Here is a 15,687-nt window from a genome sequence, read left to right as displayed (position 1 = left end):
CTAACTGAATGCAGACTAAATTTAGCTAAACCAATCCCTCCTTTGACAAATTATACTTCCTATCATACAGTTAGACTACTTAATCAAAATGATGGAGTGGTTGTTTATGTAAAAAGTAACTTGCAGGTCCAAATACTAGAATTAGCGCTTTGTGAAGCAACTGGACTTCAGATTGTGACCTCTAATTATTCTTTACTTGGAATTTATCGATCCCCATCCTACAACAAAGCTGATAACTTTATTTCTTCCCTCAATTCATGTCTTGAATCTATCACGCATCATAGAAATATATTTATTCTAGGCGACATAAATATTGACCTTATACCTACTCAGACTGAAAAAGCCCATGAACGTAGGAATAGGCTTGAATATTTAAATGTACTATCTTTTCATGGTCTCTTACCGGGCCATACTACATCCACGAGAGAGAATAGCTGCATCGATCATGTCATTCTCAAACTAGAAAAGAACGAAAATAAAGCTTATGTAGCTGTACTAAATACTACAGTAACAGACCACAACATGGTGGTGTTGACTATATCGAGCACATATGAAAAAAAGTCAAAACGCAAGATTAAAACTACTACTGATTTTAACAAAGCATATCACACCGTTATATCCACTGACGTTACTAAATTAAATATATTTAATGACCCTAATTTATTTTCAAATTATTTAATAGAAATGATCAAATCTGCTATCCAAGTAAACACTAAACTCTCAGTGATATCGCACACTAAAAGAATATTGAAGCTATGGATAACGCCTGGAGTTTTGCGTTGCATCAAACTTCGAAACAATATGCAAATTAAACTGATATTAAACCCACATAGTCTTATTCTAAAATTAACCTACAAACGTTTCCGAAATTATTGCACTAACCTCATAAAGAAGCTTAAAATAAAATACAACAAAGATCAAATAAATAAGTCCCTAAGACACCCTAGAGCTCTCTGGAGTACTATAAATGAAATAACTCATTATAAGCCTCCTAAAACTAAAAACATCGAGCTACTTACTATTACTCCTGACCCACAAAACTCAGTAAATCTGATTAATAGAATCTGTTGAAATTGGACAAAAGCTGGCTAAAACAATTATTGAGCAAACTGGCTCCTACCAAAGTCCCTCTATACATCATCTTCATTAATCTTCTTTTGTACTAATTGATACTGATACTGAAGAGATCAACAGCATACTTATGAGTCTTGACTCTAGAAGTGCTCCTGGCTGGGACGGAATTTCAACGAAATTTCTTAAGCTCTCTAAAGATTACTTGATCCCACTTATAACAAGATTGGCTAATCTCTGCTTTAAATCAGGTATTTTTCCTTCCTCTCTAAAGCGTTCCATTGTTACTCCTGTGTACAAGAGTGGGACTAAAACTGATGTAAACAATTATAGACCTATCTCTGTATTGTCTGCTATTTCAAAAATAATAGAAAAAATAATTAACAATAGACTTCTTAAATACCTACTTCAATAAATATAATATTATTTCTAATTGTCAATATGGCTTTAGAAAACGTGTTTCCACACAAGACGCTATTTTAGGATTAACAAAAACTATAGTAAGAGAAGTGGACAAGGGCAATAAATGTCTCGCAGTTTTCCTAGATTTAAAAAAGGCCTTTGACACAGTTTCTATTCCCATTATTGTGCGCAGATTGGAGGGCCTGGGCATTCGTGACAAAGCCCTCTCTCTCCTAGACAGCTACCTAAATGACCGAATACAGGAAGTTAAGGTTGACCTATACCACAGCACAATGGAAAATGTGAAATTTGGCGTACCGCAGGGCAGTGTCCTTGGCCCGACACTCTTTTTAATCTATATTAACGACCTATGTAACCTCCAGATCGACGGGGCGAGTATATTCACTTATGCTGACGACACAGCCATTGTTTTCTCTGGTATCTCATGGGAAGCCGTACAGAGGAAGGCTGAGATGGGCCTTGAAAGAGTCTCGAATTGGCTAAACCAAAATCTATTGTCACTCAATATATCAAAAACAAACTATATATGTTTCTCTCCACATGACAGATACCAGCCCGTTCAAGACTTCTATATCAGAATCCATTCATGCTCCAACCCACACGATTTGAATTGTAATTGTCCCTCCATAGAAAAGGTGAATTGTACCAAATATCTCGGCGTCCTGATTGACCAAAGGTTAAGTTGGCATTCCCAAATCGAACTGGTCATAACCAAGGTGAGAAAACTTATGTGGATTTTTAAAACTCTACGGCACGTTATGAATACAGTCCTTAATAAAATATACATCGCTTTGGCTCAATCAGTGATCACCTACTGCATCCCGGTATGGGGCGGTGCAACTAAGATAAGCTTCTTAGAATTGGAAAGAGCTCAAAGATCACTTCTCAAGGTCATGTACTTCAAACCTTTAAGATTTCCAACTGATTCACTCTATTTGACTTGTAATCTTTTGACAATTAGGAAACTTTATGTTCTTAACATCATTTCAGCCGTCCACAAGTCACTTCCGCTAGATCACGCCAAATTGATCAGTAGAAGAAATGATAAAGTAGCAGATACCATTACTGTTCGCACTACTTTTGCTGAACGACAGTTTAGCTGTCAATCAGTGTTCTTATATAATAAAATAAATCGTGTCCTAAATACGAGGGGCGGTCAAAAAGTTCGCGGAATGGCGGGGTTGGCGGGGGTGAGGTCGCTCCTCCAGGTAGCCGCTACTTGAGTAACTCATAATTACTATATATGCCAATTTCTAGCCTAATTGGGTCATTAGCTTTCGAGTTACAAACGAGTGAACAAGTAAATCGGGAACAAACTAGCCACTATGGAGAAAATTGAACATCGCGCCGTCGTAAAGTTCCTCACCAAACAAGGAAAAACGCCTCAAACTATTTTGCAAGAGATGTTAGCTGTTTACGGAGACTCTGCTCCTGGTAAAACCATGATTTACAAATGGCACGGCCTTTTCAAGCAAGGAAGGGAGTCAATTGAAGATGATCCTCGACCTGGACGGCCCATTGAGGCCACTACGCCGGAAATCATTGAAAAAGTTGAAAAACTTGTATTGGAAGACGGAAGGTTGAAGAAGAAACAACTTGCAGCATCAGTTGGAGTATCAGAAACCACAATTTTAAATATTCTTCATCAACATCTTGGCATGAGTAAAGTGTGTTCAAGGTGGGTCCCGAGAATGCTCACGCCGCTGCAAAAACGTGAGCGCGTCAACTGTTCCCGCGAGTATTTGGACCGCTGTGGAGAAGTTAGGGAAGAAATTATGGCCCGAATTGTAACCGGTGATGAAACTTGGGTTCACCACTATGAGCCTGAGTCAAAGCAGGAGTCGATGCAGTGGCACAAAAAAGGCACACCACCCCCAAAAAAATTTAAAGTGTCGCAATCGGCCGGAAAGATCATGGCGACTATTTTTTGGGATACTGAAGGTATTCTTTTGATCGATTATAAAGAACGTGGTGTTTCTATAACGGGAGAGTACTACGCTTCCCTATTGGACCGATTAAAAGAAGCTATTAAAGAAAAAAGAAGAGGAAAACTGACAAAAGGTGTACTCCTTTTGCACGACAACGCGCCCGTTCACACGAGTCATGTTGCGACGGCTGCCATTCATCGATGCGGTTTTGAACAACTACGCCATCCACCCTACAGTCCAGACCTGGCCCCTAGCGATTTTTATTTATTCCCAAAGATGAAGAAAGAGCTGCGTGGAAAAAAATTTAGAGACGATGATGAAGTCAAGTCGGCGATTTCGGCGTATTTTGACGCCCAAGACAAAACCTATTTTTTCGACGGTATTAATAAGTTATATGCCAGATCCCAAAAATGTATTCGTGTTAAGGGGGAATATATTGAAAAGGAAAAATAACATAATGTATCATTTCATCTTTTTTCCCAGTCATTCCGCGAACTTTTTGACCTCCCCTCGTATATATCCTATGACATTACATCTATGCAGAAAAGCTTTAAATAATTGGCTAACTTGTCTTGCTTATATTGCTGATCAGACTGACATGATAAACACACTCACTCACTCACACACACACACAATTAATTGTAAATTGTAAAATTTTGTTTTTAATCATTTCTGTTTATTTCTATATTGTTTACTAAATAAAAAGTTATCTGCTAAGAAAGTTGCGAGATATTCCCAATACAAGTGTCCTAAGACAACTTACTGGGAAGTCTCAACCACTAAAAAATGTATATGTAATCTTTGAAATAAACGAAATTTATTTATTTAAAAAATAATAGTTTGTTCATTTAATTTGAACAAACATTACGAAGTAAGAAGATGGCGCTGCAAGCAAGTTTCGAAATACAATTAAGAAAGACTTAATGCATAAAATAATAAAGTTTGATACAGAATAACGATATTAATTCTAATACAAATTAATTTGAACATTTTCACATTCAATTAAGTATTTTAACAATAAATAAAACATGAAACTTCTTCAAACAGTCAAATCAGTGTCTATTAAATTAGTTAGACCTTAATAAATAACAGTTTTATGTTTACAAATAGCTATTTGTATTAAATCTTATATTTCAGATATATCAATAATAATATATTCATTTTAACGATAAACTAAAACATAAAATATCAATAGTTGCAAACAATTGACGGTAGGTGGCGATTTGCGCCCATAGATACTTACTCCCATGCATACCAACATGACCACAACACACTAAGGAAGATGATTAATGATTCAATAATTATTTGGTGAATTCACAACCAAATACACTTAAAAAAGTTATGTGTTCCTCCTGTTCAGCTGCAACTAATTGTTTGCAGTTTCTCGCCAGCATACGTGCAGTAAACTTACGTCACTAATATGGCGGTCGCGCGTAATAAGTATTTGCGAGGTAAAAAAAAATACAATAAAAAATCAACAGATTTATTAACAAAATATTTGGTCCATATTTAATTATTACTACAAGCTGGCTAAAATGTGTAGTTAATAAACTCAATAGTATAACAATATAAAAATTACTGTATATATGTACCTATATAATACAGGGTGCTATTTATTACGTCGAAAAAAAAATAGGGTGTAAATAAGTAATCGGAGCAAATGCCTTTGGTGTAGTTATTCCACAAATAAAAACTATTTTTAAAAATATAGATAAAGTTTAATTCACCAACGAAAAACGCCTTTAGGCTGATTAATTTTATTTCAAATGCCGCATCACGCGCTACTCAGCTGTTTACTAAACTATCTTGCTTTTGTACTAGATGTTCGCACATTTAGTAGAATGAACAGATTTTATAGACATTTCTGGATATTAAGAAATATAAAATCTAATGATTTTAATTGGGTATTCTGATGAGACAAATCTCCAAACGGAATTTAAATCACCCTGTATACCACAGTCTCTAAATTAGCATTCATATCTAAGCTTTGAAATAATTATGGTATATTCTAATAGTCCATTTAACTACTTAATGTTCTAGATACTGTTCTAAAATGTTTGATGCATGAACTTTTTCGAGTATTCATACACTACAAATAGCACTGCCGTGGCTGGTATTGTTCTAACTAATGTCGGTTTCAAACCATTATATAACGCAAGTGCACCTGAAACAAATAATTTATCGGTTATATTTTTAATACATATCATCTACATAATATAATAACCAGAGATACACAATTTCCATCGATCAATGCAAATTAAACCTGTACAGTCTTAACGTAAGGTTTCATTGACAGAGCTATCTAAAAACACGGGAATTGGTAAAGGGCTCCTGTTTCCGCAATTAGACCGCTTAATTGGGTCCATTTTGCGTGCAGTGTTGGCCAGTCATTCGAACCAGCACAGCTCCTTCCAGAAGTTCAGAACACTCCTGGGGTGCTCGCAGACTTCCTGGAGCGACCTTGTATTTACTAAGGTTTATGCCCGTTGGTTGGCCACCCCACGGGGTGCCCCAGCCAAAACACGGGAATTCAATTAGACGACTGATTTAGCTTCATTAGCGGGCGATGTTTCGTGTCGCGCCAAAAACATCTTCTATGGGTTAACCAACCGACGTGTATTGTAATGCTCGGGCTTCACTAGCGGCAAATATTCGCCGTAGCCTGCTAATGATGCCACGCCATTCGTCGCATCGCAGTGTGTGTCAACATTCTGATGTCAGATTATCAAATAAATAGTAAATAAATGCATCATTGTTAAACATACCTTCATTTCTTATTATATCCATGCCGACAGTTAAAAATTTTTGCTTTTTATTAGAAATTTGTACTCTGGACTTTATAACATCAGATGGGAAAATCACAGTCCATAATATCAGGCCACCAACAGCACCCGCTACCATTGTTTTAAAAAAACCAATATCATCTTTAGATTGGCCTGGTTTTGCCAAAAATTCTCTTGTTCCTGGAAATGTAGGAAAACATGCAATAATAATTTTAAAAAGACGAAAATAAGAAAAAAATGTTGTAAATTTTAGTTTCATTGAAATCATCCACATTACTGTGTTTGCAGCTGGACAAAAATAATATAAGTGTCTATACCACAAATTAAAAAAAAAATTAAAAAATATATAGAAACCTTCATATCCTCCGAAAAAGAAGAAATATCCTGGCATTTCCCTCATAATAGTAGGAACTAATCCTCTAAATAGACCTTGTATTCCATACTGTCTAAATATTTGCTGTGTGAGCTGTATAGGTGTTATCTTTAACTAAAAAAAAACAGTTAGTTATTCACTTCCAAATTTTTTATTACAAAATTGTTAATTTCTTTTTTTTTACAGTGGGATATTAAAATTCATTAACTTTTTTAATTTATGTTATAGTAACCTTTATCACATAAAATAAGCTAAGAAATTTAGCAATTCTTTTGAACTTTGTAACACATTTGTTTTGCACATTTTCTGGGAGCATGTTGTAAAAGCATATAATATACCTTAGATAATTTATATAACTAGATCGAGTCTCTAGCTGTTTGACAACCAATAAAAGCCGAACAGACAAGCTATGTCTTACACTCGCGATTTGTATGACAATTTGTGTTAATGTGTGTGCATTGCTCAAAATAGAGGATAGTTCTAAACTCAATTTCTTTCAAACATATTCACAGCTGTTATTGTCTATCTAGACATGTTAATGATCTAAGTAATTACAATGTCCAACAATCGCCATTTATTAGTATCGCAGTTTCTAGAAAATTGTGTGTGTCTGTGAACATGCATTAGATTATCAAAAATATAATGAGAGGCAACAGTTAATATTTATTTCTTAAAATTTTTCTCTTAATGATTCTTCGTGACGTATGATATAAATAGCATAAATAGCGTCTTCAGCAGAACAATGATGGTAGTAATATCAGCTGCTTGGTTCCATTATAATATACCTAATTAAAAAAACATTGTAATTGACTAATTAATTAAATGGATATAAAGTTTAATGCAGAGACAACACAAAAAATAAAATAAAAAATCCAAACCCAAAATAATTAGATTAAATACTACGATAAAAAAACATTTCATATTAAATGTTTTCAAAAATGTTGAGAACCCCTGACTTATTTATTCAACCAGTAAACTAAGGTCATCACCCTGACCTCGGTCCAATGGCGTATAGCTAACATCAGATGCGCGGTGCAGCGGCTCAAACAAAAAAGGCGGACGATGTTTATTATTTATACAAAACTTTAGTTATTGCCGCCGTCCGCACGCCCTTCACAGGCTAAAAAAATCAATATATTCAATACTCAAGACAGAATATAAGTGGGATGTTTTGCAGTGGAATCTTGCAGAATACTACCGATCGATCTGCATCGCAGATGGTGGATTCTGTCTACATTATAAACATTCCATCTGTTCACTGGTGGCTCCAAGTAGCTGTTGTGCATGCAGCGGCCGTATCCCGGTAAACCGTGTCGATCCACGGGCTAAATCCAGTGAAGAGGACTGAGTTTCACAAACTTAGTTTAATGGGCTGATTCCCCCATAAATTGCATAAAGTCTGCAGCGTCTCGGAAGGCGGACACCGTCAGTATGGCTTCAAACCCGGCGACCGTGGCGCTGCAGCAGGGAACCTGTGACATGCCTGATAGGGCGTATGTCGGGATCCAAGAGATATGCGGCCAGTCACTGCATCTTCTAGTGCTAATCAGTCGTAGCGGACTTCCGCCCCACTGGTAACAAGGACTGGAAGACGAGAGAGTGGGTTCGTGTATGCGCAAATGCTTACCCACTTTAATATATTCCCGCGCTGATGACCCCTGGCTCATTACTGGACGGAGAGTGCAAGTCCTGCGGCGATGAGGACTGGCGGTGGGCACTGAGCAGTTGAGTTTGGTCCCTAGCTAGATCTTTGCACGTACGGCGGTTGGGTGGTGATGGTCGTATTGGAACTCACTAGAGGCGAGAGAACTGGTATGGCAGCTCACCCGACGACAAAGCAGCCCTATTTAGGGATCGCACTGCTTTCCCCAATCCGGGGAGGGGCCTAGAAAAGGTGGCCTAAACAAAGCTCGCCTCAATGCAACCCAGGTGGCTAACCGCGGTCATCTGGTCACCAATTAAAAGCGGTCGAAAGAAACATAAATTAAATGCATTCTTAAATTTAGCTGCGTGGAACGTAAGAACGCTACTGGACAATGAAAACAACCTCTGTCCTGAGAGGAAAACTGCACTCATAGCGCGTGAATTGTCCCGCTATAACATCGACATAGCCGCACTCAGTGAGGCACATTTAGCCGATAGCGGTGAGCTCTGTGAGGCATTGGGTGGATATACGTATTACTGGGAGGGTAAACCTGCAAATGTACGAGCCGCAAATGGTGTTAGATTTGCGATCCGAAACAACATCGCTAGATCCCTATTGGAGCCTCCAAAAGGGATCAATGGCAGGCTCATGACACTACGACTCCACATAGCTCCCAGGAAATACCTACATCTTGTAAGCGTGTTACGCGCCTACTATGACAACACCTGATGAGGACAAACTTCAATTTTATGAGAATCTGCGTGATGTTTTGTTGGGGATTCCAGATTGTGACAAGTTGATTCTGCTGGGTGACTTTAATGCGCGTGTTGGCACAGAATATATCGCCTGGAAGAACGTACGGGGGAGACATGGAGTAGGTAAGTGCAACACCAACGGTGTTGCTCTCCTGACGTTATACTCCGAATTCAACCTCAGCATAACAAACACATTCTTCAGGCTACCCGATAAATACAAGACATCTTGGATGCACCCACGCTCTGGGCACTGGCATCTTCTTGATTACATCATTGTACGCCGGCGAGACCTGAGAGATGTACTTATTACAAGAGCAATGCGTGGTGCCCAAGGCTGGACTGACCATCGTCTTATTAGATCCAGGATGAAGCTTTACTACAAGCCTCCGCGTAGAGCAGAACACAGGATTCCAGCTCGACTTGCTTGTGCGCGTTTGGTGCGTGATGAGGGACTGTGTCGTGAGCTTAGATGCGGAAGTTGAGGCAGCAATGCCCAGCACTGATGATATTACCTCAGTGGATGCCAGGTGGCGTACATATTCCACGGCGCTCTATGGTGTTTCTCAGCGAGTTATTGGCACACCACATAAAAAACATCAAGACTGGTTCGATGATTCTGATGTGGAAATACGGCAGCTTGTTGAAAACTATCGTCTCGCTCTAAGAGGAGTCATCAGTGCAGGGCAGCGCAAGTCTCTTCAGCAGGATCTTAAAGCAAAGATCCGAGAACAAAAGGATAGTTGGTGGCGCCGTAAAGCCGAAGAACTACAATGGTTAGTTGACACTAGCCAAACAGCAAAATTTTTCGAAGGGCTAAAATCCGTTTACGGACACCGCGCTAAAAGGACTGCCCCTGTTTACTCGCGAGATAAAGCTAAGAAGTTGACAGATCCAAATGAGGTTCTTCTTCGTTGGGCTGAACATTTTAATGAAGTGCTCAATCCCGGTAGTCAAGGAGCAGATCTGTCTTACATTAATTCACTTGAGAGCTTGCCATCTGCTCCGGGCTTGGATGACCCGCCTTCGTACGCCGAGTTCGTTACTGCGATCAACCGTTTAAAAAATGGTAAATCACCTGGTTCGAACAGTCTGTCTTCTGAAATTTTCAAATATGGTGGACCGAGTATCAGGTCCAGACTTTTTGAACTTATCAAACTGATTTGGGATGTTGAGATGGTTCCACAGGACTGGAAGGATGCTTCTATTAGCAAGCTATATAAAGGCAAAGGGGACCTCTCCGATTGTGGCTCGTTTAGAGGCATTGCATTGCTTTCCACAGCTGGCAAAATTCTGGCGCACATCATCAATAGTCGCCTTAGTAATTTAGCTGAATGCTTCCTTCCGGAGACCCAGTGCGGGTTCAGACCTAAAAGAGGTACGGTTGATGCCATCTTTGTAGTCAAGCAACTTCAAGAAAAAAGTTTTGAACAACACCGCGACCTCTATTTATGTTTTGTGGACCTGGAAAAGGCCTTTGACCGTGTTTCTAGGACCGCCCTCTGGATTGTTCTAGAAAAATGTGGCTGTCCTGCAAAGTTCGTCAATTTAGTGCGCCAGTTCCACGAAGGCATGACAGCCCGTGTGCGTCACGAAAACAACTTTACAGACCAGTTCCCGGTCACTAGCGGTGTCAAGCAAGGCTGTGTAATGGCTCCGACCCTTTTCGCTATCTACTTCGCTGCAGTAATGAATGACGCTCTTAAAAGCTGTAATGACAAGATTACCATAAATGTCCGCATGGACAAAAGCGTTTTCGACCTCGCACGTCTCAGAGCAAAACGCAAAATAGACTCTGTTTCAGTAATAGATGTTCTGTATGCCGACGATGTCTGCCTTATGGCTGACAGTTTGAACGACCTACAGAGTTTTTTGGACAAATTAGATGAGTCCTGTCGTAAATTCGGCTTAGTAATCAATGCTTCTAAGACCCAGATTCTAAAACAACCTGCGAAAGGTAAATCTGCGGACGATGGTGTTGTTTACCTTCGAGGAACACCACTGCCAGAAGTAGGTACCTTCCGGTACCTTGGAACTATTTTGCGCAGTGATAATCGTCTAGAGTCTGAGATCTCTGCGCGAGTCGCCAAAGCAGCTGCAGCTTTCGGTGGTCTTAACCGACGAGTTTGGAAATCACATGACCTGAAACTCCACACAAAACTCGCTGTCTACAGGGCCATAATCTTACCATTGTTGCTCTATGCCTCGGAGACCTGGTGTCTTTACACGGGAGATATCAGACGCCTTGATACCTTCCACATGAAGTGTCTTCGGGCGATTCTTCGGGTGAGATGGCAGGATCGTGTGCCAAACTCGGAGGTTCTACGTCGAGCTAAGCTCGCTGGAATGGAGTGTATGCTAATGAAAGGCCAACTACGCTGGTGTGGACACCTTGTACGCATGGAGTCTTCCAGATTACCAAAAAAGGTATTTTACTCTGAGCTTAGCTCAGGTAAACGAAAGCCTGGAGGACAGTTTCTGCGTTACAGGGATGTCTTAAAACGCCACTTGACTGCTATTGGCATGTCTAGTGAGTCATGGGAGGAGCTTGCAACGCAGAGGTCGGAGTGGCGAACTGCTGTCAACACTGGTATAGAAAACTTTGAGCGTTCCCGTCTTGAAGACCTTGACGCCAAACGCCTGATCCGAAAAACTCGACCCAAGCCCTCCTACAACTATACTCGCAATTCAAGTGGGTCTCTTTACTGCGCTTCTTGCAATAGGACCTTAAAAACAAAATTTGGTTTTGCGAGTCATGCTCGCGCTCATGCAAGAGCCCAGACGAAGACGAGCTAAGGGTGTCGCTGTCGACGGATACCTCTGGGAGGACATCATCATCATCGCACCCTCAAGAAATAGTACAGGATTTTATTAACATCCTGTATATGACATAAGACTATGAAAATACATCCTGTATATGACATAAGACTATGAAAATACATCCTGTATATGACATAAGACTATGAAAATAACTATACTAGTAGTATAGTTATTTTCATAGTCTTATTCCACTTTTTCATTTCATAAAACATTTCAGCCACATATACTGCAGAACTTATTCCAAAATTTATATATAATTTTAATAGCTTTAGGTAGATTGCCCTGTGCATTAGTTTTTTCAGAAAAATGTTTAAATACCTACCTGGTGTTAGTTTCGTATTTGATTTGTTATTCGAGTTAATTAAAAATATTTATTGTACAGAATGTAGTTTAGTAAACAGTTGCTTGAAGGCACACTATTCTGCTACAATTCACCTATTTAAATTTGGATGGTAATCACAACTTTTAAATTCTTTATGATAATATATATCTAATTATATACTGGAAATACCCAATAGGCATCATACAGCTGTTTGTGAGCCCTGCACATTGACTTCTCTCATTGCCTGGAGCTGACACTTGATTAGTTCTGTGGGGCACAGTGTAAATGAAGAGAAGAATGATGCGAGGAATCCTGCTGATGCATTTTCCAATGTAGACAGTTGTTCTACATTCTGAAATGAGTTAAAAACTTTTATTTGTATGACAGTGACTTTGCCTTCCACAAGAGAAAAATTGTTCTATGTGAATAAAATGATGAAAAAATGAAAAATAAGTGTATGAGCCTGATGTTATGTCATCACAGTTGCCCACATCCTCTTGCAACATGTGAGGAATAACAGATTACTGGCCTTTTAGAATAGTGTTTTTGTGCACTATTTTAGCATACCCATGTCATAACATCCTGGAAACACCGTACAATGAAGCACATTTCATTATTTAGTTATACATGGGAGAAAAGTTCCTTGAAAACCACATGGTAGGCAAACACACTATAGGATATCACCCTTGCCAAGATGGTTAATGGATGGTTGGGAATTTGGTGGTGTGTGGAGGTGGAATTATTGATAGGTACAATAAAAATGGACTGATAGAATAAAAATAAAATACCTCTGTTCCTGTTATAGTGCACACGAATTTTTGACAGTATCCATATGCAGCAAACAAAACAGAATTTTCTGCCACATTGGCTATTATTGCTGGAGTTGTGCCTGCATATAATCCTCTAACTATACCATCATTTCTGAATGTCTGCTTCAAACAATCAAACATTCCTTTGTACAAATGGGGAAATGTTTGCATTTTTACTTTTACTGTATCTAGTGGTTGACCTACATAGACAACAGCCACTCCACCTAAAAAAAGCAAATAATAATAATATAATAATAATCCTAAACTAATAATATGGGGTACAAAATGTTTTTGTGCCCTACCCTCTGCGATAGGATACCCTGAGTTTCAGAGGCTAGGTCCTTCCGAAAGGCTATCCATTATTAAACATAATTAGCAAACTCACTAAAAAGAGGTATGTGTGTGTGCGTGTGTGTGTAAGTGTGTGCGTGTGTGTTTTTTTTTTTTTAAGTATTTGTTAGTATGTCAAACTGTGCAGAAGATTAAATAAATGTTAGTAATTGAATATGAAGTTTTAATTTTAAGAACATTTTCTGTATCTTCGTATTTTAATACTATTAGCCATGATTTTAAAGATTTTGTTAACGATAATTTATTTATTTTACTTATATTTTTATTATATTTACTGAAGTAGTTGTCAGCGTATGCCGAATTAAATTCATACTGTGACTGAGCAAAGCCTGTTTTAGTGATTGGGGTATGAAATGTGTTTATTCTGTTATTATCATTAGAATTTATATTACTTAGTAGAAATGATTAATTAGTAGCTTTTATACAAATGATTTAAGTTTTCTTTAGTGTTAATTCCGCCAATATTTATCTTTAAAACAATTCGACAAGTGTTTCACCTCTACATGAGGCATCCTCAGGATGTGTTGTCTTGTGAAGAGGCGAAACATGTGTCCAATTGTTTTAAAGAAAAATATTGGCGGAATTAAAACTAAAGAAAACTTAAATCATTTGTATAATTATGAATTTCCGCAAAGTAAAACCTAATTTAAAAAAAAATCTAGTAGCTTTTAACCTAAGCTACTAATACATGTCCGCGCGTGGTATGGTGTAGATTGATTTTGGCCCTCGGCAGCATTCTGTCAATGTGTATTATTTTATGTGTAGCAATAGATTGCTTATAATTAGGATGATCTGAAGTAATGTATGAAAGCAATTGAAACAAACGGCAATAAGACTATGCAAAATAAACAATATTATAAACAATATATGGGTCAGCACTTGGTAAGAGAGTAGGGTGCCATATGGTACATTCGGTTTTTGGTGTTTCTGTAAAATACAGTGCCCTGGGACGCTGCAGAACACAAGATTTTAGTTGTATTTTTTCAAATAACCGCTAGAACATTCTAACTTTATTCATTTAGCCTTAAAAGTAAACATTTAACAATAACAATTTTTAAAATTTTACATTGAAAATAAGTGTAATTATTAATACAACTCTCTGGCATAGAATAGATACAGCTGAAACAGTTAGCAAATTCAGATCAGTTTCGAGATGATACAGCTAATATAACAACTGTCCGTTTTTGCTTTAATTACTTCTATACACCAAACTTTGACTTGAAGAATGAGCCTGTGGATAAACAGCCACTAAGGTAAATAATAATGAATTGAATATGAGGGTAGAAACAGATTCGGATCAAACTAACGAAGAAAACTTGCAGTAATACATCACTGACACATAAACCAATGTTCATTATTATTGCTCCCGGACATTTTTACTGCCATTATTATACATACCTCACACTGGTCAAACCCTAGTTTTAACTCTACAGGACCTACACATAGAAAAAGGGTGAGATGGCAGAAATACATAGATATCGATTATACTCTTGACGAAATAAATATATTTTAGCATACAACAAACCATTAAAATCTTTCAGTATAAAACAGCAATTACAGACTTTAACATCCTTAATATTTGTAGACTCAAGAATAATATAATTAAGTTTTGTCTCTAATTCAGACTTAAGCACCCAATATTTAAACGTGTCAAAAGAACCAAGTTTACAAATAAGTAAGTGTACAACAGTAAGGATATCTAACCAAGTGATCCTGCTGTGAAATCAATAACTCCACTTTTAATACTTCCTTCCGATGCTGATGAATGTGCCATTTTAATTTTATAATATTTTTCTGCAATAATGTAATAGCTTTTATTCTTGCGTACTCCCAGATAAATAGCATAGATGATAGTTGATACAATTATATTATTTTAATGACGACAATCTCGGTCTTATCGCGTTCTTTACACAGATTAAAATGTATATTGTATTGTAGGAAGGTTATAACATACAAGGCTCAGAGATAGCTACATGATAATTGATAAGAAGATATCATTATCATTAAATTCTAGGTTCTAAAACATTAGGTACATCCTATCCTAACAAATAACATCTCGTTAGAGCAAAGATTAAAGAATTTATAACATTAGAACTACAAGTTGAAGTTAGGTTATATACAAAGAGTATAATAATATATAAGGAAAAGAGAGCCCTCTCTACGCATTATGAGCTGTCTATTTGAAAACTAGCGCCATCTGAATATTGGCCCCGAAAATAACTATATATTAGCTCGAAATTATGAAATTAATTTTTAATGTTGTGACGTAATTAAATAACTAACTCTACTTTTTAATGTAGGTATTGCAATTTTTTACCATATTGAAATTGCGCGTAGAGTTAGTTATTTAATTTTGCCACAACATAGAACATAAAGGATTAGTAATTGAAGTAATTGGGTGGGAGAAATA

The 15,687-nt window shown here is 37.6% G+C and overlaps 1 protein-coding gene across 1 annotated transcript; it reads right to left on the bottom strand.

The window, feature by feature from the left end:
• Window positions 1–4,891: 4,891 nt before the first annotated feature.
• Window positions 4,892–15,354, bottom strand: LOC126973719 (mitochondrial ornithine transporter 1). Its single transcript, XM_050821050.1, has 6 exons — window positions 14,982–15,354; window positions 12,906–13,150; window positions 12,323–12,469; window positions 6,560–6,692; window positions 6,188–6,385; window positions 4,892–5,586 (listed from the first exon to the last, which is right to left on the bottom strand). Exons 1-6 carry the CDS (start codon window positions 15,049–15,051, stop codon window positions 5,471–5,473), a joined length of 909 nt encoding a protein of 302 aa, XP_050677007.1. The 5' UTR covers window positions 15,052–15,354; the 3' UTR covers window positions 4,892–5,470.
• Between the last annotated feature and the right edge of the window lie 333 nt (window positions 15,355–15,687).

Source organism: Leptidea sinapis, chromosome 30, assembly GCF_905404315.1.
Source record: "Leptidea sinapis chromosome 30, ilLepSina1.1, whole genome shotgun sequence".
Lineage (NCBI taxonomy): Eukaryota > Metazoa > Arthropoda > Insecta > Lepidoptera > Pieridae > Leptidea > Leptidea sinapis.
The sequence above is the reverse complement of the archived record's forward strand: the minus strand, read 5'-3'. Positions and strand labels throughout refer to the sequence as shown.

Bases quoted from the DNA above. Each gene is read 5' to 3' on its own strand.
- LOC126973719 (XM_050821050.1), bottom strand. From the start codon at position 15,051: ATGGCACATTCATCAGCATCGGAAGGAAGTATTAAAAGTGGAGTTATT. The intron at 13,151-14,981 runs GTTAGATATCCT...TGCTTTTTTTAG, and splicing joins TTTCACAGCAGGATCACTTG to GTGGAGTGGCTGTTGTCTAT. The intron at 6,386-6,559 runs GTTTCTATATAT...CTACATTTCCAG, and splicing joins CTTTTTCGGAGGATATGAAG to GAACAAGAGAATTTTTGGCA.